The sequence below is a fragment of the Oryzias latipes genome, chromosome 4 (genome assembly GCF_053564925.1).
Source record: "Oryzias latipes strain Hd-rR chromosome 4, Olatipes_Hd-rR_3.1".
NCBI lineage: Eukaryota > Metazoa > Chordata > Actinopteri > Beloniformes > Adrianichthyidae > Oryzias > Oryzias latipes.
The window spans coordinates 33746485-33771560 of NC_136240.1; the positions used below are offsets into that span (position 1 = coordinate 33746485).

The 25076-nt window shown below is 42.4% G+C and overlaps 1 protein-coding gene across 1 annotated transcript; it reads left to right on the forward strand.

Moving 5' to 3' along the window:
- Positions 1-1567: 1567 nt before the first annotated feature.
- plpp2b (phospholipid phosphatase 2b) lies at positions 1568-25076 on the forward strand. Its single transcript, XM_011474515.4, has 6 exons — positions 1568-2016; positions 19577-19728; positions 19807-20069; positions 20466-20523; positions 21470-21646; positions 22249-25076. Exons 1-6 carry the CDS (start codon positions 1956-1958, stop codon positions 22396-22398), a joined length of 861 nt encoding a protein of 286 aa, XP_011472817.1. The 5' UTR covers positions 1568-1955; the 3' UTR covers positions 22399-25076.

Consider the following 25076-nt stretch of genomic DNA (forward strand, 5'->3'; position numbering starts at 1 on the left):
TAAAATGGAGAATTTCATCACTTTTTGATCAGATGAGAAAAAACAGAAGTGGAAATTTATTCTGAGATTAAACAAAACACCAAAGACTTTTATTTTCTTTGTTTTTGTGCTTCAAGATAAAATAAAAAGATATGACAACCTTGTTCATGGCCACAGTTTGGCTGAGAACTAAAACTATGTTGGTGGAACCTGTGGGTTTGTGTCATGCTAGAGATCACATGAAGGACTTTACTTGACAGTAGAGGAGATTCAGGTGTCTGACTGCTGCTAAATCAGACTTCCAACAAACAACATGCATGTAACATATTTGACAATCAACAAGTTTCATGAAAGAAACAATGAAAAAAACAACAACAATGACCACCAGGAGGGGGCAGAAGAGTCACAGATTTCAACTGGATCCTCTTATTTACAGCAATCTTCCTCACTTGTCTTTAGAATATCAAAACCCAAATGCAGGGTAGGTGTTCCAAACAAACTAACTGAATGAAATCAGCCTCTTCATGAAGATGCTCAGCAGCATCAGGAGCTCCCAAACCTCCGGATGGATGCTTGTTCTGACCTGGAACCAGCACCAGCGGAGGAACCAGCTTTCTGACCAGGAGACGTCAGACGTGTGAGGCCTGGTTCCAGCGTCAAAACTATCGATTATGTTTGGTTCAACAAAGCCCATCGAGACGCCGGTTGTTATGAATTTGGGCCATACAAATAAAACTGAATTGAATTCCAAAATTTGAAGCTGCAGTTTTTTACTTGTTTGCAACTTCTTCTTTTTTAACACAGTCAACCAAGTAGAAGCATCACAGCAGATAGCATCTTCAGCTAGGATGTGGGTTTTGGCCTCCTGGTCTCTTCAAATCAAATCAAAACTGCATTTAGACATTTATAGCACAACATGTTTTACATCAAAACAATTTTAAAACTTCCAAACAAAACACAGACCTTCAAAAAAAATATCCATGCGAAAAGTAGTCTGTGGAAGTGTACTATTACTAGGAAGTATTCAGTTTCTTCCTACTCTACACATTCTCGGTCTATAGCACATATGTCCTACTTATATACTTATAAAGTAATAAAATGTTCAACGTTTTGCTCAGAGATGAGACTAAATTCTCTGGACCCCAAACAATAATCAGAATATGAATGTAGACAAAGTAGGCTTGATGCTGAAGTGAAGAAATTACAAAAAATCAAATCAGTTTATTTGTATAGCCCCAAATCACAATAGTCATCTCAATGAGCATTATGGGGATCTGTCTAATGATCATTTATGGACCAATGAGACTTTTTAAAAATATTTTATTTAAAACTACTTTTTACAAAAAAATAGCTTAGAGAGTCTTCAATACTGCACAAAATCCTTTTCATAAACTAAATTTGTAGTTTTATTTGTTCATAAATGGAACACAAAAAACACCTGAAACATAAACACACGCGTTGTTTTGACTTCCTGAAACATATTTAATTCTATTTTTATATAAATGTTGCCTCTATTTGTTTTGTATTCACTTGTTTTCTTCTCTGTTGGTTTCAGGTCTTCCTGGCTCCTCCTTTCTGCGGTTCCTATCCTTCCTGCTGCCTCTCTGATGGATGTCAGCGCGCCACTGCGAGGTTTGCTTCCCTCTCCGTGTGCGCCCATGCGTAAAGCCACCCTGCAGCCAAACGAGGAAGTGGGGAGGAGGGACCAGCGGTGGTAGTGGCGCACTGTGACCAGGAGTTCGGGAAGTCGGGGGATCTACAGTCTTGGAAAGCAGAAACTTGGTTTGTCGGGTCCGAATCCTTTCGATACCACGACAGTCGATGGTTGCACAGGTCGTAGAGTGGAGGATCCCGGAAGGAAGGACTCTAAATTCATGCAGGTTTCCAGCGTGCTGGTTTGACCTGCGCGCCTATTCAAACAACACAATCCGCCGTTTCCTCCCGGAGGAGAAGACAGTCTTCCTAACTGAAGGGAAATGAACACCATGAGGAAGAAGAACCTGTGCATCTTGATAGATCTGCTGTGCGTCACAGTTGGTAAGTTTGGGACGTTAAACACTAAGCCGTGCGTTTTCTCTTATCTCCGAATTGCGCGTCCGTCACCGCCGTGAGCAGCTGCTTGGTTTTCCAGTAAATCCGCGCGTTTGGGCTTTAAAGTCAGAACTGTGGCTCGGGATTTTTGGAAACAGGCGGCGTGCGCGCGTATTTTGTGCGTAAAGTCCGTTTTTGATCTTACTTGGATGCCGTTCCATCTGTTTTACTGGGTCCGAACTCTGCCTGGACTGTCAAGAACTTAAAAGAGGCGAGCCGTTCCTTCCTTCACGGTCACATTTGGTAACTTTGCAGATCTCCAGGAAGCTGGACGTGTCTGTTCATGGACTTTAATCTGGGCTGCATATTCCACATGTTTTATTATTTGTTCTGCCAGGAATTCTCTGAAGAATGTTTCCACTCTCCACAAACACCTGCAAACCTCTGACTTCCACAACAAACTCATACTGATGTCATTTTTCAGGGAGGTGCTGCTGCTGCAAACGTTTTATTTTCCCTGCAGCCTACATTAAAAAACACACACACACACAAAACGTTGCATTTGGTGCAGAAAAAAGTTGACCAAGAATCAGGAACATGTCTTTGTCCTGGGATTATTTTCTTCATTTTCTAGTTTGTTCAGAAACCTTAAAGAGGAGATGAAAGGAGCTGTCAGCAAACATCGGCTCTTTAGTCAGATTATCGTTATGATAAGAATGTCTCATAAAAGAAACTCGGAATGACCCTTTGGAGGAGACTTTAGACGCTGAAAGTGACTCAGCTCAGCTTCAAAGACGCCAAATAAAAAGCGGTGTAAAATGTGGAGAACATTTTGAAGGGCTTAGATTTCATCATTTCAATAAGATTAGTAAGAGAGTGGCTTTCTCAGCTTAAAATCTTACAATTGGGGCATAAAAAAACAAGCTTGTCGTTCACAGTGTGGATGTGGAATTTGTAGCACTGTGGTGGAATGTTGGTTTTTTTTTTCCGTGGTAGAAGTTTAGGAGTTTGCTGTGCAGCCAGCTGGTTTGTCTGTGTTTTTGTCCCTGTCTGCAGCATGATGGTGCTGCGGTTGGAGGCTTCATGATGAAATTAGATTTTTTTTTTTTTTTTGGAGGCTTTTACTCCCCCCGCTGGTGGGAACAATAACAGACGTTTTGCTGGCACGAGTTGTAGATTAAAGTCTGAGCGGAGTTGCAGTGTTTCAGGGTCGCATTACTCCTGCGTTTGGCCGCCACCGCCCACGTCATCCACCCAAATAATCATCAAGTCAACCCCAGGCTTACATGAGGTTCCCCCAGCCATGTAATAAGTGCAGGATAGGGCTGTAATCATGCAGACCATTAGCACAAACACAAAGTGTGTTTAGAAAAGGAGTTTCGCTGTATTTTGGAGCTACTTACATTTCATTATCTCTGATTGACCGGACCTTAAATCTGACTCTTTGTGTCAACAGTTCTTTTGGGATCTTTTGTTAAGTAATCCAAGAGGCCAAATTACAACATCGGCTACAATAACATGGAGATTTCTGTGCATCAACGTCTGCCTCACCAACGTCGCACTGTTTTCTGAATGGATTTCCTACTTTCTGCATCTGTTTTTCTAACAATGTCCAACATGTAGAAGAAGCTAGCATTGAATTTGTACGTAAAATGCGATTGATTACTGTATTTTCCAGACTATAAGTTGCCAAAAATGCATAATAAGGAAGAAAAAAGTCCCATAAATCGCACTTTTGGGAGAAAAGTGAGATTCTGATCAAATCCGACAAGCCCGGTAATGTGCTGCGTTCACACTGAACGCCATACATGCATCAGATTCGATGTTCAGAGCTTTTCCAAAAATGTGTCCATAAACCACACCCTCTCGACGCATGTGGGAGGAGCTACCACCAAAAGCTTTTAGCGCCATTGCTACATGGAAACATTAGTTGTGCATGTTATTAACAATGCATGGAAGACATGGATGATGTTGAGAGACCAGGCTTATTTATTTTGAAGAGGTTTACAAAAGGATCAGTAATCACGTCTCCATGTCTGGCTTCATGACATCATTTACTGTCTTTTTTTTCCCCTGTGAGCTTCGCCATCTACTGCAGAAGCTGCGTCTTAATGACGGCGCTTTCAGCGGTACTTCCGTCTTTCTGTGACCCAGTTTGATGACTTGCTGTCCAAGGAGGGAGAAAATAAGAAAAATAATGTCTCCAAGCAAACATGAAAAATATAAAGTTCAGAAGATTGATCAGATTCTCCTGTTTGTTTTGGACGACGCTTCTTCTTCTATGTTGCTGTCAGTTGCAAATACCGATACACACACCTACAGTGCCCTCTAGCTGTTGTTAGTGGAAACATACTGAATAAATGAGCTAATGTTTATTTTTAAAATATCACATATAAGACGCTCCTCAGTAGGGATGGGTATCGTTACGGTTTTAATGGTACTACTACTCCTATTGACACTGCTTATCGATCCGGTATTTTAACGATACTCTTATCGATACTTTGAGGACGAAAAATAAAGAAATTAAATAACAAATTAAGAACATAAAGTGTTTTATTTCCTTATTTTGGAGCAACATTGTTTTTTAACAAAACATTTTACTTTATACATGATAATGTTACAATACAAACCTGGAATGCACATGGATGTGCTAGACCAGGGGTCTGCAACCTGAACCTCTCAAAGAGACATTTGGATCAGTTTCCCACTGAGATGAAAGCACAGGGAGCCGCAACACTAGACGTGTTAGTAAAAATGTTTTTTGCTAATATATCGCGATAGTTCATTTAGTGCTTGCATTGATTCAAAATGCTGTCAGGATATTTATTTTAATTATTTAATGTACGGTAGTTATTTTGATTCTTTAACAGCGTGATGTTTCCCTTGATCTTTTGTCCATTTTCCACAACCTTGAATAGACTTTTCCATCTGTCAAACACCCAGAGTTAAGATGAAGAAGATGATTCACTTTGATGCAGACTCCTTTCTATTTATTTTTTTCTTTAAATCCAGTAAACCCAATAAATTATATTGATTTCCTGGATGACAACTATTTTTTTATTATGAAGCAGCTGTTAGTTTGTCTGGAATCATAAGCGGTGAGTCTAAGCCCCGCCCCCTCCTCTCTACCTGTTCGTTGTTTCCCCCTGGGTGCCACCCCCCCTCCAGCGTGTTCTACACAGACAGCGCATCATAGCAGCAAGGTGACAGGATAGTGGGGGCGCCCTGACGCAAATTTAATTAATTTTACGTGGAAATGGGTAGTTTTAGTCTAGGGGGATAAAGGGTTTTTTTTTTTTTGGGGCAGCGTTCATGTGTCCCCTACGAGATCACCACTGACTGTTCACAGCGGTCACAGCTGCAGACACGCCCCCTCCGCGTGCTCATGCTGCTCTCTTCATCCTGCCCTCTTGCTCTGCTCTGACGGGGTTAAAGGCACCACGACAATCTGAGGAAGAACACGATAGTTATTTTACTAAACCACGGAGAGCCGCAGCATTTTGGACCGTTTAGCCCTTTCGCCATTGTATCTCATTGCTAGCGTTCATGTATGTGCGCGCCGCATACTGTCTGAACAACAGCCCCGCCCCCGGTGCACACAAATAACCAGACAGACCTCTCCTCTTCAGCGAAGATAGCTAAATTAATATCATCTTTAATTAAAGGAAATTTGACTGACTTGGTGAGTTAAACATGGCAGATAACGTTTATATCTTGTGGGACACAAAAACAAATGCGACTTCTTCGTTGAGGTCAGATTTTACCGATACTGCGGTCTTGAAGAATGTTGCCCTGGAGCTCGGTCAACACCGGGGCTTGGTACCCATCCCTACTCCTCAGTAGAAGTCGCACCCCTGACCAAACCATGCACACAAAAAACTGGACTCAGGCTGTATTCAGACTGGACACATTTGGTTTGCTTTAAGCTACCTTCCTCCAAAAATCTGGGAGCGATCTCGAGGTGGTCTCGGTTCGTTTCCAATCGGATTGAGCTTCGGTTCGCTCTGAGTCTCCTCAGTCTGAATAGGCTCTGTGCTCGGAGCGGAACAACCGGACCAAAACGGCCACCGTAGCCGGGCATTATGGAATGTAAATAGAGTAGGAAGGAAGCAACCATGACGATGAGACACAACAACTTATTGAAATTTGATCAGATGAGTGCAAACTCATCGTGACGAACATATTGCTTCTTACACCATTTTTCTGACAATCTATATGTCATTAACAATAATCAGCGTACCTTCTTAGCCATCACCTCAGTAACCACCTTGCAGCAAACCTCCACCGGACAAAAAAGAGCGAGTAAAAAGTGTTGTACCTGGCATTGATACAGACGTGCAAAATAGATCAACGAAATATAACGTTTGAATAAGTGAACTGTCCTGATAAGGACTGCAAAGCGTAGGACTTCCATTGTTCTTTGTCATGTTGCTTTGCCCCGCCCTGGTAATTCCTGGCCAATGAATGAAGAGATCTTTAGGCTCGTGCTTTTGTTTACAAGCTTTGTCTCAAAACAGAAATGTCCGGTTGAAAGGCGGTCTGAACACAGACCAAACGCAAAGTATTGCACTCTGGACCAACAGACTTTTCCAGTCGAAATACACCATTAAACTCCAAAAAATATGAAATTCTAAATCTTTTGCAAAAATGTTGGTCCAAATCTTTTTGTTTCTCTGCTGATTGTTTTGAAAGGTTTATTCTTTCTGATCCCTCAGTTCTCATTTCTTACTCCCAATACTTTTCAGGTGTCTGTAAGTTGGTACTCTGCAAAGACAGGCGAGGGCGTTGACCCAGAGGGCAGATGCGAGGCTCATGGGCACATAGGGGCAGTGAGGCAGGTTGAAAACCAAATCTTCACTGTTTTATAGAAAAGGTAGTTTGAGTAGAAACAGTCCTGATGAAGGGAGGTGCGCTCGCTCTATCGCTTTTGCTTCCATCTTGGCAAACCTTTTTTTTTCTTCTGCAAACTGATTAAATTGCATGTGAAGTTGCCTGCAGCTCAAGGTTTGTTCGTTTCTTTGTTAAACCAACACCATAATCCATTAAGACTTGATGCAACATTGAGGCGTTGCAATCTCCAGAACGCCTCGGGTATGGGTTGGTGAAGTGGCCAGAGGGTCTGCTTATTCCTCTCCAAACGCATCACAGGAACAATCATTTTCTCCCAGGTCGTCAAACTGTTGAGGAGCCGCTGGGATCACTCTCCTCCTGTTCGTGCATTGTTGGAGTAAAGGCCTGTGCTTTGCTGGTGTTGCCATGCTGCTGCGTCTCCAGGGAGCTCCGCCTCCCACGCTCAGTTGGGAAGATTGATTGAACTCAGAGAAGGTGGATCATGGGAATTGTATCCCCGCTCGGAGCTCTGTCATGGAGACTGAATCCTTTATAACAAGCAGGTGCTGTCCTCACGGGTGGAGCTTTGGGTACAACGTAGGAAGATTGTGACATAGATGAGCGGACTCGAGGGAGAGGTGGAGGATTGCACTGACTGAACATTTCACCATCCATGTTTTATGACACTTTATCTTCTTGTGTGTGTGTGTGTGTGTGTGGGGGGGGGGTTATAACCACCACACCCTGCAAAATAAGCCTTTACAGGTCTTCTAAAAAAAAAAAAGATGGGACAACTTTTTTGTCTTTGTTAGTGTTGTTTGCGGGATTCCTCTATCAATCTTTTGAGCTAAGGGTAAGAGAGGGAGAGGGAAAGAGAGTTAAGGGAAAATAACTGGCTTGGTGAAATTACCTTACCCTGTAAAAAAAGATAAATAATTAAACTTGTGTTAATGTGTAGTAAAGATGTGTTTGTGGTGCAACTGACTCAGTAAATGATTAGAAGTATCTGTAGTCAATAAAAATATTGAGTTTAACATAACTAATTTATAGTTTGTAGAAACAACAGATTTATGGGTGTGACCTCCGATGATAGATGTCCTGTAAACCTTTAGGTTTATGCCAACCATGGTCATTTAATTCGGCTGGAACAGCCGGTGAAAGAAAAGGATCGTAAAAAAGTTTGCAGTTTGACCTGAAAGGTGGAGTAAAGTTGGGTTAAAGTTGATATCCTTAAAAAACTGCTTCTGCCTTTGTGCAGCACAGCAGCTAAGGTTGACTTGATTGCTTCATGTACATCTTAGACCAGAGTTTTTCTTGTTTGGTTGTTACCCTTGCACTTGACTACGTCATGAAAGCAACAAAGATGTGCAAAATAATAAAGAATAAAGAGCAGAAGATAAAAAACAACTTAGGTGTATTATCAAAATTTAAGAGCATCCAAAATGTAGGGTTAGCCAAGGCCAATGCAACAAAAAACATGCCTGCAGTATAAAACAGGAATCAGACTTCCCTCAAAGTCAACAAAATAAAAGTTAAAAACATAAATTCTTAGTTCCTGGCCACTGAAAATAGTGATGGTTACTTGAAGCTTCATAAAGCATTGGAGCCTTTCTTCCAATTGATTCACTGTGCAAACCGCTTCAAACTGTCTCCAAACTGTCTCCAATCTGTCTCCAACTGTCTCCAATCTGTCTTCCATCTGTCTTCCATCTGTCTTCCATCTGTCTCCAATCTGTCTTCCAACTGTTTACAATCTGTCTTCCAAGCTGTCTCCAATCTGTCTTCCAACTGTCTCCAAACTGTCTCCAATCTGTCTCCAACTGTCTCCAATCTGTCTTCCATCTGTCTCCAATCTGTCTTCCAACTGTTTACAATCTGTCTTCCAAGCTGTCTCCAATCTGTCTTCCAACTGTCTCCAAACTGTCTCCAATCTGTCTCCAACTGTCTCCAATCTGTCTTCCATCTGTCTCCAATCTGTCTTCCAACTGTTTACAATCTGTCTTCCAAGCTGTCTCCAATCTGTCTTCCAACTGTCTCCAACTGTCTCCAATCTGTCTTCCATCTGTCTCCAATCTGTCTTCCAACTGTTTACAATCTGTCTCCAAACTGTCTCCAATCTGTCTCCAACTGTCTCCAATCTGTCTTCCATCTGTTTTCCATCTGTCTCCAATCTGTCTTCCAACTGTTTACAATCTGTCTTCCAAGCTGTCTCCAATCTGTCTTCCAACTGTCTCCAAACTGTCTCCAATCTGTCTCCAACTGTCTCCAATCTGTCTTCCAACTGTCTCCAATCTGTCTTCCAACTGTCTCCAATCTTTCTTCCAACTGTCTCCAAACTGTCTTCCAACTGTCTCCAAACTGTCTTCCAAGCTGTCTCCAATCTGTCTTCCAACTGTCTCCAAACTGTCTCCAATCTGTCTTCCAACTGTCTCCAATCTGTCTCCAAATTGTCTCCAATCTGTCTTCCAACTGTCTCCAATCTGTCTTCCAATCTGTCTCCAACTGTCTCCAATCTGTCTTCCAAGTGTCTCCAATCTGTCTTCCAACTGTCTCCAATCTGTCTTCCAACTGTCTCCAATCTGTCTCCAAATTGTCTCCAATCTGTCACTAATCTGTCTTCCAACTGTCTCCAATCTGTCTCCAAACAGTCTCCAAATTGTCTTCAAACTCTCTCCGAGTGTAAATCTCTGTCAACCAGCCACATTTTGAATGAACTGTCGAAACTCACAGCAAAGTCCGAACCATTTCCTAACTAAGTGGCGTAGGACAGCCGTGCACCGAAGTTTCGTACGTAAATATTTTCCACTTCGCCCCTAAAAAACTGTGGAAATGCTTCTTCTCTATTCAGCACAAGCCTCGGAACAGAATCTCACATCAGAAATTGAAAGAAACAGGAGAAAAAGATCTGAAAGAAGAAGGCAGCTCTCCCCTAAAGCTCCAGCAAAAATGATGGTTTAACTAAAAGTCCATGAGACCAGCGTGATGTCACCACTGGGGCTGTTTAGCTGCTCCAATGCCCCTTCGATCTGGTCCAGAAGCATTATTCAAACCATCGGTGTATGTTCTGATCAGGGGCGGGCCAAACTAAGGGACATAAACTACATTAGTCCAAACAATTGACTGTATCAGAGAACTGGAGCGAGTGAGTGTGACCTTAGTCATAGAAAATGACTTCCAGTTTCAATTCAGTCGCCATTTTTTCACAAAATAGACACCGCCATGTTGGAGCCAGATGTTGTCAGTACAAAGTGATTGGTCCGAGTTGGTCAACGTTTGTATGGCAACCACTCCCACCAATCAGGAGTGAGATTGTTGGAAGGTCACACCCTTACATGAAATTCTAACGTTTTGAACATCAGACTTGGGGTCCAGCAGGCTCCACCTACTTCTATTGAGGCATCTGATTGTTTTTTTATGAATACATTAAACAAAAAAGAAAATCATGAAAAAGGTGTGGATTATCAAGAACAAAAAAAATGTATTGGAGCAAGAATGTTTATTCTGACCAATAGAATGACTGAGTAACAGTTGTTTATTTCTCTATAGAAGTCTATGGGATTTTAACTTCTTGGAGCCAGCAGGTACTTCCTGTTTGGGACACCAGGGGGAGGAGTCACTCATTCCAGTTCTCCTATACAGTCAATGGTCCACACCAGAGTTTAGCCCAATCAATGCTGACTATTTAGGGAAAACAGACAGAAGAACAAATCAAACAGCTGAGTGTGAAATGATTTTTGACTGAAACATTCAGAACTTTTTTCAATCTTATATAGTTCAAATCTCTGTCCCGTCAGGACAATTTATATCAAACAGAACAAAAATTTAGCTCAGCTCTTAAAGAACCACTTGACGGCATCACTTTTATTAAAAGAATCTTTGAAAAAGGATGAGAATTTGAAGTCTGTCAGATAACAGGACTTAGTTTACTGAGTAGTCAATAGTTATAAAATAAACCTACAGATCCCAATATCTGATCTGATTGCTCAAAATGATAATGAGCCACAGTGGGTTTAGAAGAAAGTCTTCAGGAAGTTCATTTAACCTTTAAAGAAAATATTGGAGTTTTTCTCTTCCAGGTTGACATTCTGAGCGGTGTGGTCTTTTTGATCCCCCCTGAACCCAGACTCTCTGATGGTCTGCCCACATTCAGCTGGCTCAGCCTCACCTTCCAGGCCGCCTCCTTCTGCTCTGCTTCAAGCTCGGCATGCGTGAGGGATGAACGGAGAGGAACAGTGGGATTAGAACGAGAGAATGGGCCCCTGGCCGCAGCAGGATTTGGAGGATTTGGTGGGGACCAGTGGAGCTGGGCGTTCCTCGTTTCAGTCGGAATTCCAGAAGCCAGCGGCGACGGAAGCTGTAGACTCAGCACATTCCTTCCACATTAGTCAGCCTAGTCTGAGATGAGACGACCAGAGAGGGGGATTTTTTTTTTTAATTTTTTTTATTTTACTTTGTTTTGTTTTGTTGCTGAAAGCTGCTCTCTAAAGATTTGCAACATCAGCTGATGACCAACAACAGAAACCAGAGAAAAAAACAAGTGGAAACTGGAAGATTGGGGCTGAACGCTGAATGAATGCTGAGGCATGAGAGGAAACGAGATCTGCTGCCAGAAGATAGAGATCAGCAGAAAACCCAGGAAATTTCAGGGAAGTTGATCCTGGCTGTGTGACCTTAGTGCTGAAAAGACAGGAAACAAGAGTGAATGAAGGTAGATGGAGGGGCAAATGTTCCAGCTGTGACCCTGAAGAGAAGACCAAGCAGGGCAGCAGTGGGCAAAAGAGGTTTAGGACTGTTAAAGTATGCAGACTGAAAACTCAGACTGTATGTTTTGTTTTACATTCAGGGAAGTCCTTGTGTGTCTGTGCGGTTCTGCAGGTGTTGCTCGCCGTGTCAAAGAAATCACTGGAGTCGCTTCCAGACAAACACTGCAGCTCCGTTCAGGATGCGCATCTCTGGGGGATGGAAAAGCAAGCGGGGTGGGCAGACAGCGCCGGAAAAAAAGAATGGGAAAGAGGCGGAGACGGAGCGAAATATAAATGGAAAGAGGATGTGACAAACCCACGGTCAGTGGGGCTGTGGTCCACATGGTCCTGCGTAATCACACATCAGCCATCTAAAGAAAGCCTCACCACTCAGGCCTCTACATTCACAAGACAGAGACGCCTAGACAAGAACCCTGCAGCAGAACGTTGGAGAAACAAAAGCTGCAGGAAACGATTATTAGTTTTTGGGATGGGTTTAAATCAATTACCGGAAATCCAGTCGATCTCAGAAAATAAAATCCATGAATGGATTGTAGTTTTAAGTGAATCCCTGTCCTTTTTTTTTTCTTCAGGCTAAAATGTCTTACAATTGTTTTTAATGTAAGAATTATTGATGTTATGCAAAAATGGTTTCATAACCAAATAAAATTGATTTGAATTAAAAACCCAAATAAAGATTTAAGCCACGAGCGACGTTCTATGGCCCGCAGGCACAAACCAGGCCCACCCTCTCTCTCCGCCCCTGTTTTTTCAAAATGGCAGCTTTTCTGTTGGTCAATCTCCATAGCAACCATTTTATTTTTGGTCACCTGAGGGTGACGGACAGGTCAATATAATTTTTACAAGAATCGGGAAAAGTACATTTTTGGATTTCCTTGGCAACAGAGGTTTTATGTCAACCACCCCCACATTACTAAAATTCTCATATCGTATATCATATCATCTCATTCAACATTAGCCAGGGATTCATGTATTAAGTTTTTAACATTATTCTAATTAAATCCATTTTCAATTAAATTTTATTTGTATAGCCCAAAATCACAACAACAGTCGTCTCGATGGAAACAACCAAAAAACAATGTGTGAGGCAACAGGGAAACACCACTTTTGCGAGCTCGCATTTCAAACATTTTCTCCCAAGTAGCCTTCCAATGATGCTCGAGGAGTTAGGGGACGATAGATCGAAATCCCAGCAGTTAAATTTGTAGCTGGTACTAAAGGGGATTTTCTTTTTTAAATTGAAGATGGCAGCTTCTTCCTGAGGTCAAACATCAATAAAACTTAAGGTGTGGTTGTAACTGGTGGTATGTGTGTGCAATTGTGTGAAGATCGATTGAACAAAAGTGTTCTTTTTCCCATGTTGTGCAAAAATGTGAAAATCGCCATATTTCATACTTTGCCACAAAATGGCCACCTTGCCATAGGTCCTGTTGCCATCCCATAATAATTTCAAAACTTCCTATGGACATCACCAACATCTGGGTTTTGGTTTCAGTTGTGGAATTTGAAGAGAGAAAAATAAATGAGCCCCACAGGAGAATTTGGCCCCATTTATTGTTTTTGCCAGTTTCTCCCATTGTACTGTTATCATGGGGGATGGGGGGGGGGGGGGGGGGTTCATTTATTATGTCCAAAATTCATTTTTTTAACTGGCAGGGGTGTGCAATTTTTTTGATTTTTGAGTACACTGCAAAAAAAAACTTAAAAATATGTTTTAAATAAGCAAAAATTCGACCAGTTAGGTAAAAAAAAAAAAAATGTTTTACCAAGATTTTTTTTTTTAAAAGGATTCTCAAACAAAGATTATTTTGCTATTGAACAACTTTCTTAAAAAGATTATTTTTCTTCCTAGACAAAAAATGTGATTTTTTTTTTTTTCTTTTTTCTTTTAGAAAGTGACTTTTACCTTTTAAGATTCTGTTTTTGCTGTCTTCGTGGTGGAGCAATCAAAGGGGGCATTAAAAAGGAAAAAGCGTTTGTCTGAAGATTAATAACCCCTCTTGTTAAAGTAAAATATGTCCAACCCAAGAGGCCCTCAGCTCTCATCTGTCTGCCTAGCTGTTGGACAGGACAAGTTAAAAAAAAAAAAAAAAAAAAGGAAAAAGCGTGAAAACAATCCGGTCTTTGGAGTCCAGGACTACTGCGGAACAGAATAAGTAGAGTTTTGAGCAAACGGTGAACTATTGAATCCAATCGGTTGAGTATTTAAGTAGTGATGCTCAGCCCTAAGCGGCGTCCAGCTCTGATGCCAGAGAGCATAAAAGCTTGTTTACAGTCAACTAAACCAGAATAATTCAGGCTTTCTTTGAGGGACCACAGCTTTTCCTGAACCTGGGATGGACGGACTCGGTCCCTTCAAAGAGTTTCCCATCAAAGTGCTCTGACTGGCAGAGGAACCTGCTTTCCCTCCTTCACTCCGTCAAAGCAGGTGTCCCAGAGACCCTTTTAGCAGCGTTTGGGTTGTGGGATTGTCTCCTGGAGTCCCGCAGGCCCTTTTCTGTGTGCCGCCGGCTCTATTTACGTCTGTGAGCCGAGTCTGTCTGCTTTCCAGGAGACTGGCTGCTTGTTTCTCGCAGAAGAAATGATCCTCAGTCATGAAACACGGGAGCATGCGCACACACTTTTAATCCTGTCTGGAAAATCGGTCCCTACAGTCTTTCCGTCATTCGGTGTCATTCACATTTAAGGAGCCGTCTCGAGCCAGATGTTTTGCCTCAATCTAAACACTTTATGGCAAACAGACAAAATCCACATTTGGCCAAACCAAAGTGACTATTCATAAAGCACAACAGCCATTATAATGTGGCACAAATACTTGAAGCCGTTTCAGGCAACAAAGGTTGACAATTGCTAATGTAATGATGGTTAATGATGATCAGTTTGACTTTATCTGGTCAGAGATCCGTCTGTCGGAGCTCAGCTGAAGCTGTTCTCCTTGTTTATTGGGGCAGTTCTTATTTGCTGATATTATAGACGACGCTAAGGAAGGTAAATCAAATCTGTACAGGACTTAAAAACACACTCAGATCATCTTTTGATCTATTTTCAAAGCGTTCTCAGCGGTCTTTTGAGTGTAATTCTGTCATTTTAGCCGTTTTCTAGGACATCGTTTCTGCAGAGCGGCAGGAATTCAGTTGTGGGCGGGACTGTTTGTGCCGAGTGAGCCTGCTCCCTTCCCAGAATCCATTTCTTTACACTCTCCCACTAGCTTACAGCCTCCCCAAAAACAAAGCCGTTCATGGATCTATTTGTCTGCAAGCGGATGCGTCAGAATGGAGCGGAGCTACTAGCTTCTACCTCACACCTACAAGCTTTTTCAAACGACATTTTTTTTGTCCATCTGCTCCTGATTCACAACAATTTGGATAAAGGTATACCCAGAAATGCAGTTTTAAGCTTAATCTTCTGATAAAAGTCCTGCATCATCAAAGTTCCTCAATTTCATGGTAAAAGCACCATTTTTATTGGAGCGGGACTTTAATGGAAGCAGATGAAAAACACTAGAAAAACGGTCATCAGTCACATCATCTCATCTTTTCTAAAATCACAGCAGATACATGCATTTAAATGAAAAGATGTCACCAGGAAAATCTGCAGCGCTCAAACTGACAACTACATTTAAAAAAAAGCAACTTTTATTTTTTCTTCACTGTACAACTTTAAACTTTAGATTGTGCCAGAACCTGTTGTGCTCACAACTTGAAATAAATAAAAAAAACATTTGTAAATCTGCCCTGGAGAAGTTGTATTCAGGGACAGTGCAGAGAACACTATCTTTGGTATTTTCCTCTCTGATTGTGATCCTCTGACTAAAACAAGACAAACTGCTGCTTCGTTATCAGCAGCAGGATGCAGATGGACCGTCTGCCGCCCAAACATCTCCCTCAGGCTCCCGTTGGAGGGCGGATGTTTGTGTTTTTAAGGAGCAGGAATCTGGTTTTTAGAGAAAATATCTGGATTCTGATGAAAATTTCCCCACATTTGTGCCTTATTGTGAAATACTTGCACCAAAGCAGAAATTACTTTTTTAGCGATGGGTTTTCTTTTATAAATTTCCATAAATTATGAAAAATTTCAGATGTTTTCATCTGTTTTTAAAGAAACTGAAACCTTACTCCCTAAAAGTTGAGACAACAAGAATATGTCAGGGTTTGCATTTAAACAAAAAAATTAAATAAAATAGCAAATGGTCTGCAAACTATGTTCAAGTTCGAGTGCAGATGAAAACTGGGCTTCGTGGTTATCGTTCCAACATCTGGAGCCGGCACATCACGACCTCAGCACGGCGGCCATGGCCGTTCCATGTCCAAACAATGGTGCCGTCCTCAGGTGCAGACCGGCTTTGTGCTGTTCAGCTGCTGTTTGGAAAGAGAACAGCGAGTTTCTGTGAGGAAGCACCGACCGTCTGCATCGCCTGAAGGTGTTATGTCTCTGTTGTCCGTTCTCCTGAAAGCACAAAGCTTCTGCTGTTTTTTTACTGCGTTCCTTCTGCACAGAACCAAGAAGAGTCTTAGTTTCAAGGCGTGAGTGAACAGCAAGTGTGCGGCTGCCGTGGCACCAACTCATGTCTGGATACATCAGATCCTCTCAGGAGGCTTTTCTTACTTTTATTGTTTGTGAATTTTCTACAGTAGTCTTTTAATTTTTGTTCCCGTTACAAAGATTAGATTTTGAAAAAGCTGAAGGACTGAGTTAGCAACCTGGGTAAAAAAAATCCTTCTGCCCCGGCCACCTTGGTCAGAGCTGCATGTTACGACGGAAAAAACAAAAAAAGTAAAATTACGAGATTTTATCTCGTAAATTTAGGAGATAAAAACTCGTAATTTTGCAAGAAAAAAGTCATAGATTAACAAGGAGAAAACGCAGAAGTTGTCTTTTTATCGGAGCCTAGCTTGAAGATGAAATATGTGGAGCCTTTTGTGAAACTTTATTTCCGGATTATTATAGGTTTAAAACAAAGAGATTCTGAACCTTTTGGCGACTCAAAATCAGATTATTGTCATTGTAGTCAGCTTTCCGGGGTTCGGTGTCTGTAAAGTGGAGTTTCATCTGTAAAATAAGGAGCTCAGAGACACGTTTGGGTGTAGAGAACCGCTGCAGCCTTTATTCTCCTTTTCATTCACAGAACCCCTAAGTCTCATTACGTCATGAACCTGTCATCCGAACACCAATGCGGAAGTAAACAGTGTTACATACGTGTCCATAGCAACCATGCTATATCTTGGTCGCCTGAGGGTGACGAATAGATCTATGCAATGTTTAGAAGAATCAGCAAAAGTAACCTTTTGCATTTCCATGGCAACAGAGGTTTTTTGTTAACCACGCCCACATTCCTAATATGATCGTTTTGTCATTTTGTTCAGCTTGAGCCAACGATTCATGTAATAAGTTTTATCAATATTATGGTAAAAAAAAACTTGCGAGCGACAGGGAGACGCCACTTTTCCAAGCTTGCTAAAATCTGCGACTTCTAATTTCAACAATTTTTTTAAAGTAGCTTCCCATGATGCTCGAGGATAGGAAGTGAGAGATCAAAATCCCTATGTGGCATTTAAAATTGTAGGTGGGTCTTATAGGGCGTTTAAAAAAAAAATTGAGATTTCCCAAGGTCAAAGGTCAGTAAGACTTCAGTTGCGGTAGTAGACTTAACCTTATGGTGTGTGTGTGGCATTTTGTTTTATTATTGTAGGAAAATTGGAAAATTGCCACGTTTCACACTTTGCTAAAAAAACTTGTCGCTAAGCCGTGGATCCTCGGGCCATCCCATAATAACTTCAAAACTTGTTGAATGGATTGTGAACTAGTTTTGGAGGCCCATTGGAAAATTTGTCCCCATTCCTTTTTTTTTGCCGGTTTCTCAAGTCGTGATGTCATCTTTTTGTTTTTTTCGTCTACCGGTGCTTGTGAGTTTTTCTGAGTTTTCTCAGTACGTAGCGGGACCAAAGCTTAGGCTCGAAGAAGTGTGAAAACAATTTGGTTCTTGCAGTCTAGGACAGCTGTGGGACAGAAAACATCACGTGAACACAGTAAAAGCTTCCAACAGGTTCAGATTGAATAATCCTGTTAATAAAAGTCAAGTTAGAGAAACATTTTGATTGTTTTTTTACTCCTTAAGGCCGTGTCGCACAGCCACTACGTACATTTCATACGCATGGTGCGCGGATGAAAATTGGTCATACATGAATGTACATGGAAAAAGTGAGAACAGTTGTGGTCTGCACATGAAATGTTCATAGATGTAGCATAAATGAACCACGTTAAAACCAAAGAAAGGAAGAATAAAATACTCAAAGAACACATAAATCAATGTAGAACATGATTATTGTGCTGTTTAGATGATCATTTATACATGATATGTGCGCCGCATACGCGATATAAAAGTTAAACATGGGTGGTTCATGAAAATTAGACATCAAATTTGCATAAACTCCGTAATTTTAACCCAAAATTTTTTAACAACCTACAGCCGAATTCATGTAATAACCCTCGACGGACATCTGCGCACATCAACGAATGACAAAACACTTCTGAATTATGGAGATCACACATGTATCACAAAAGACAGAAATGTCCTACGTGGAAAATGTAATGTCTGTGTGACACGGCCTGTTCAGGCTCAAATAAGCCGGTCTGTCATTTCCACGTCACAAGAGAGACGTGTTTTAATATAAACAAAGCTTTTACGCTCAATGATTGTTTACGAAGCCGAGTTCTACCCAAAAACCTGTTTCCACGAATGACAAAGTCCTGGTTTCCTGTTGTATGCTTCTAGATTAGATGGCATCTTAGAAGTGAGAAATAGTCATTAAAACCCATTCAAAGTCCCCAACAAAGACAATATTTAAAGCCCTTTAAGTCTGGTTTAACTTAAACCATTTTTCTTCTCTACTTTTTATGCCACATTTTTTTAAGTTGGTCTGAACGTCCATCATCATGTCCATCAAGTTTGGATCTCCTCTCCAGTTGAGTGATATTTGTCAGCTGGAGACCCTCATATGACATGAGACGTAGCCACATAGAGCACGCTCCCAGGTTTTCCCGTTTTTAACGTGTGTTCGACTCTGGCTGCCTGGAGTTTCCGTTGCGACTCTGAAACTGCCTCGGTTGGAGTCATGAGGGTGGAGAGCACATTCCTCAGTCTGCACCTCTTCTTTTCAGCGGTTTAATTATTCACTCTGCTGTGTTGAACGGCAGAAATGAAGGTTTCTCCTTTGCGCCGGCCAATTCTTCGACTGACACTTTTATTTTATTTTTTTCATAACCATCCATCAAGAGCTGGAGGAAGCTCCGCCTCCTTTGAGACACAGAAGCAGACTGTACACAGCTAAAGGAGGTGGCCTAAAAACAGGGAAAGAGCACTAATCTGAGAAGAAAACCACTTTGTCCTTGCAGCGAGTCATTTTTTATAATAACCAATCAAAATCTAGAAAGTTTTGGGGGAATAATTATAATTTTCATATAATTTCTCCATGGATCTAAGCAGAGAGAACATGTTTTCATCCTAAAAATGTATTTTATTTTATTATAGTTGTCATACCATCCCGCCACATTTCCTTTATTCATTAACACTTGAAAATGGTAAGCTACTGATGTCTTGAACGAGTGTGAGAGTTTTCCCTGCATGTGTGTGTGTGTTGTGTTGTGTTGGGTTGGTGTGTGTAACTCATCATTTTGTGTGCAATTCTGTTTTCCTTTTACAGACGGGCCGATCCAAGAACTTTTCCCCCGGTTTATTTTTCTTGCCGTGCATTCCTGCCCCTGACGTTTAACCGTTTAATGCATTTTCTTTTCCTGTTTTTTGTGGGTTGTTTCCATCAATGTGAGTTTAGAAGCCAAAGTCCAGAGAGAAGGGAAACAACTCGGCTTTCTTTAGAGTTCCCAGGGCAGGATGTGATGTCATCATTCAGTTTTAACCAAGTATTTGACGTTAAAGTGTCACTAATCCAGTTGCTCTCTTGTGTTTTTCTTTCCAGTGGCGCTGCCCTCCATTATTCTGAACATCCGTAAGAAGCCGTATATGAGGGACATTTTCTGCAACGACGAGAGCATCAAGTACCCCGTCAAACCCGAAACCATCCCCCGCGGCATCCTGGCGGCTGTCACCATTCCCTGCTCTGTCATCATTGTACGTTTACAGCATCGTCTGAACCCCAGCTTTAATTTTTCCTTTTTTTTTGTGGATTCTAAAAATAATTTTCCTCAGATCTCGTCTGGTGAAGCTTATCTGGTCTACATCCGAAGGATTTACTCAAATTCCGACTTCAACCAGTATGTGGCTGCGGTCTACAAGGTGGTGGGCACCTTTCTGTTCGGCGCAGTGGCAAGCCAGTCGCTGACGGACATCGCCAAGTACACGATCGGCCGCCCGCGGCCTCACTTCATGACCGTGTGCTCCCCAAAGCAGTGCGGGGCAAACATGCAGGTGGTCAACTGCACTGGCGAGCTGCACAAGGTCACGGAGGCCAGGTGGGGACCGTTCCTGCATGCAGTCTGAGCAAAAAACCAAAAAATAAGAGGCAGCGAGCATCCAATTTCATTCTGATAATGGATAGAATACATGCGTTAAAAGAAAACAATACAGTAGCTTTTAAACTCGCTCCCCGTTTCTGCAGACTGCGGCTTAAAATGGAGCAAAGATAAAATATCCTGCAAAAACAAATATTTTTATCTTTAGAATAAATCAGAAGATAATATATCCAGGCATTGAGGTAAATAAAACAAATCTAGTATTTGGGGATTTGGTTGTCAGTTTAGAGAACCTAGATTTGGAAAACAAAGAGGAAGTCATCTTTTGGGGATTTCCCTTCATGTGAGATGACAACGACGCCACTGAATCACCAACTTTGTCTGCTTTATCTCCAGACTGTCCTTCTACTCCGGTCACTCTTCGTTTGGAATGTACTGCATGGTCTTCCTCGCAGTAAGTGCACCCTCCCAACACGGTGAAAGCGAGCTTCTCCACGCCGTCACACGACAGCCTGCCGGTGCCTTTAGATCTGCTCTCACCTTCTCTGTTTGTGTCGCTTTGTTGTTCTTGTCCTGTTTCATGAGACGCACATGAGCGTCGGCTTTTTTCAGCCTCAGAGGAAATTAAATGTTGAGTCTATTTTGAGCAGCCGTTCGGTTTGTTTTGGTTTCCAGGAAAGTTTTCAGCGTTTAAAGTCCCGCTCCGATCATCTTCTGATCTATTTTCAAAGCGTTCCCAGTGGTCTTTGAATTATCATTATTATGATTTAGCCAAAATCTAAAAACCCGTGTCGTTCTCTAGGACATAGTTTCTACAGAGCGGAAGGAGTTCGTTGGTTGGATGCTATAAATCCTTCAGTCATTGTTTTCCTGTTTCTCTTTCTTTATTATCTTCCACCGTTTTTTGTGCTTAACTCCTTCTACAATTATTCAGCTATTTGAACCATTCCACTATCCAAATGTTCAGCTCTTTCCGCTTTTTCCAGCTATGACTTTTAGTTCTTCAAATCCTTGAACTTTTCCAGATATTCCAGGATTTCTGCCTCCATTGAAATAAATGGGGAATCCTTGGAGCAGAAGCTCGCTGGTTCGATACCCGGCTCTGGCATTTTTCACAAAAATATCTTTTTTGTTATTGTGGTGTTTTAATTTTATTTATGGTCAACTTTGATCATTTCTTTCTTTCTTTCTTTTTTTTCTTTTTTTTGCCAATTATTACCCTTTAAGTTTCATTTTCATGCACATGGGAAAACTGGATCAAAAGAGGATGGGAGTGGGACTTTAAAAAACAGATGCCAAACATTGACCTTTAGCATTCGGGTGCATGTTTTTTCCACACCGTATGGCGGTTGGTAGTGTGATCATCTCCTCTCCTCCTCCTCCTCTTCCTCCCTCCACAGCTGTACGTGCAGGCCAGACTCGTGGCGAAGAGGGCCAGACTCGTCCGGCCCACCATCCAGTTCTTCCTGGTGGTCTTCGCGGTTTATGTGGGTTACACCCGAGTCTCGGATTACCACCATCACTGGAGCGACGCGCTGCTGGGGCTGCTGCAGGGAGCTCTCGTTGCCGTGCTCAATGTGAGTCTCCGAGGAAACGCTGCAACAGTTAAAAACTCCCACCACGGAGCAGTTGGTAGATCCTCCCAACGCCTTTTCCTAAGCCCAAAGTGGCTCAAAACCTCTTCTTGTACCTGATGACATCTCAACTTCAAAAACTCTGTGGTTTTGGAGTCCTTGGGAAAGCAAATATGAGTGCGTCTGTCTCAGCACCACTAATTATATACAGATTAGAAATCCGGACGTCTGGGATCTTCAAAGCAGAACAATCACTTATGAAGGTGCTTTCTTTTAGTCTTCCTCTTAGCTTTATTTACTTTTAGATTTAGCTTTGGGAGTCTGAACTTTTCATTACTTTTCCATCTGGTCTTCAAGCATCCAGTTTTCCTCCAGCTGGGTTTCTCCATGTGGATTGGCTCTGGCCTTCAGCACAGAGACCCTCCCGGGGGGGGCAGGCCGTTTTACAGCCTCGCTCTCTGTGTGTGTTCCCCGCTGACGCCTTTGTCCCCCAACAGCTGTGCGCTCGGCCCTCCACACAAATGGAACCACCAGATCCTTCCCGTCTCCGGTGTCTGAACTGCGGTCAGCTCTCGTGTCTCTCATACTCTCCTCTCCTTCTGCAGGTCGTCTTTGTGTCGGACTTCTTCAAGGAGCGCCCGGCGTGCGGCGCCAAGACGGACTCGGAGGAGCTGGAGAGGAAGCCCAGCCTGCAGCTCCGAGACAACGAGCACAGCAAACATCTCAACTGTCACAGCAGTCCGGGGCCTTTGTGATGGGGCGCTGAGGTTCTGGCGGACGCAGACACTGCAGCCAAAGCTGAGCGGTCGGAGGTCTTCTCCACTGGACTCTGCAGACTGCTTCCTGTCCTGACACAGTCCCACGTTGGAGTTCGGCCTTCACATCTGTGTTTAAAAGCAGGCTCTGCTTGTTCTTCTGTGAAGCTTCAGCCTCCATCGGCTCCACGTCAACCACTCACACTTCACCTGCTGCCCTGGGAGATGACGACGACCTTCTGTTCTTATGTAGGGAGGAGGGGAGCGCCTTTGTGTAAAGACTCTTTTTAAATTATGTGATCCACCCTCTGCAGCACATGACAACAGGAAGGGTTTTGTAAAAAAGTGCAACATTTTCCCCAAAGAATCAGATTTCCTTAGGTTTTAAATTTTTTTTGCTCAATAAAGTCTTTTTTGAAGCACTATTTGAAGGTGGGACATCAACGAAAGCAAGAAAATGTTCCCATTTATTTCTGAATGTTAATCAGAATTACTTTGCCAGAATTTTTCCAGTTTTTGTCTTAGTTTAGAAGAAGAGGTTAATTTAAAAACAGACTTGGCTAACAGTGTGTCTGAATGTAATCCAGTTTGGGTTCATGATTAGACTTTAGACTCGTGTCACTAAAAGAATCTGCACTTTTTGATGGTAGAGCAGTGAACATGAACGTCTGTGCAAAAACACAAAAGTGACCAAAAGAAGAGGCGAGCCGAAGAGTTCTTTAAGGAGAAATGGGAGGCTTATTTTCCCCCTTAAAGATGTCCTGTTGGGTCAACGGGGGTCAAGCTGGGGTCCACCTCTCTGCTTGTTCCTGATGGTCATGAAAAGCAGGAGCTGGCTGTCCAAGCAACAGGATTGTGTGTTTAAAGTCCCACTCCGATCGTCTGCTGATCCATTTCCAAAGTTCTTTTTTATCCAAAGGTCTTTCAATTATGAGGTGTTTAGGCAATTCGTTAGAAATTCACCTCTGAGCTGCGGGCAACCCCGCCCCCTCTTCCCCTCGCTGTTGCTGAGAGCTCAGAGCAGGGAGCTTATGGGCCGCCCAGCTTTTTTTTTTTTTCTACGATCTTTTTTCATCTGCTCCTGATTCACAAAGATCTAAATAAAGAAATACTCAGCAATGTGATTTTAAACTCAAATTTCTTAGTATGTGCTCTCCATCTTCAGAAAAATGCTACAGGAACACGTTAAAGACACCATTTGCATCGGAGTGGGTTTTCAGAAAAGCTGGGTTTTCTGCCCCCCCCCCCCCCCTTCCTCCCCATCCTCAGCATGGATGTGTCCCAAGGTCTTTTTTTGACTGTTTGCTGAAGCGATAAGCCTGAAAGAACCTGCAAACATTGAGGATGACGGGCGGCACCTCAGAGGAAGTTTTTATCAGACTTTCATTGTTTTCATGACTGACATGTTTGCCTAAAAGTCAAATCCTGCATGAAAAGCTGCTCCTTGGTGACTGTGGATGGGGATGTCCTCAGTGGATCAGCTTACTGCACAATTGCGTCTGACGTTGGACAAAACTGCTTGGAAGTGTCTGAAATTACGACTCATTAGCTCAGCTTTTTTTAGAATCAGCTGTTTTTTATGCCAGCCGTTGAGATTTTTTGTTTTTTTTGCATAGAGTGGAAAAATGTGGGTAAAATGTTAAGTAACTTTAATTTCTCCTTGACTTGATGTCATGCTAAAACCACTACATTTAGTAGAAATGTGTTCAGTTTAGTTTTATTTGACGAACGACCAGAACTCTGTGTGAAAATGGTGTTTAATATATTTATAAAGGCTTCTGTTCCTTCTGTTGCTTTCATATCCCAGCTCTGTTCAGGTCTTTGTGCAGCCATTCCTTCTTGGCACTATGAGCCACAAGCGATGCTTTCCCACATGTGTGTTTGTATGTACAGATGAACGCAGGCGTACGCCTCTGTTCTGCCTTCGCCCCATTCAGCTTTTGTTTGGCTGATCGGTAGGAAGATTGTGGAAGAAAGGTGACACCTCCACCTGTGGAGTGGCCGCCCCCTGCTTCATTTTTTCATGTTCTCATTTCATTTGTGTGATGTGTTGTATTCCACATGTTCGCAGTTTTGGGATTTGCCGACCAAAGAGGTCCGGTTCCTGGTCCAAGCCTGAACCAGGGGACTCTGTACCGCTCCATAATGAATGATCTGCCTTTGTCCTTAAGTGCCAACGCAGTACTGCTCCCACATACAGGATCAGACGGTACTTTTCCTCCCTGCTGGCTGCTAGATGGGATCCATCTCTTCAGCACTCAGGAGGACCGGCCATAAATCAGAGAGAACCTGCAAAGCTCCGGAGTCGAGCTGGAAAATCGAGAAGGAATCCGGCCTGGAAGAGGTTTGAGGTTCCCTGGAGCGCCAGAGAAGAGAGCTGTTGAAGTGGCGGTGGGGTATGATGACCCCGGGGTCGACCTTGCTGTTAAAACCCTTAAAGCAGCTGGAACTGACTGCAGGGAGGAGCTGCGTTCTGCAGCTTTGCTTCTTCGTCTGTTAATGTTTTTATTGCGGATAAATGTCACTAAAATAAACGTTTTCAGCAGATGACGGGGCACTGCGTGCTGTGGAGGATTGGAGATCTGTGATCCATTTCTGCTTCTGTGTTTATCCCCTGAGATTGTACAGTTTTCAAACTATAGAAGTTTTAATAAAGGCTCATTTCCAACCATGAATAA

What these genes read in the sequence shown, in the direction of transcription:
- plpp2b (XM_011474515.4), top strand. Translation starts at nt 1,956, where the DNA reads ATGAACACCATGAGGAAGAAGAACCTGTGCATCTTGATAGATCTGCTG. An exon ending in TCTGCTGTGCGTCACAGTTG is followed by an intron (nt 2,017 to 19,576) that starts GTAAGTTTGGGA and finishes TTTTCTTTCCAG; the next exon opens with TGGCGCTGCCCTCCATTATT. An exon ending in ACTGCATGGTCTTCCTCGCA is followed by an intron (nt 20,524 to 21,469) that starts GTAAGTGCACCC and finishes CTCCCTCCACAG; the next exon opens with CTGTACGTGCAGGCCAGACT.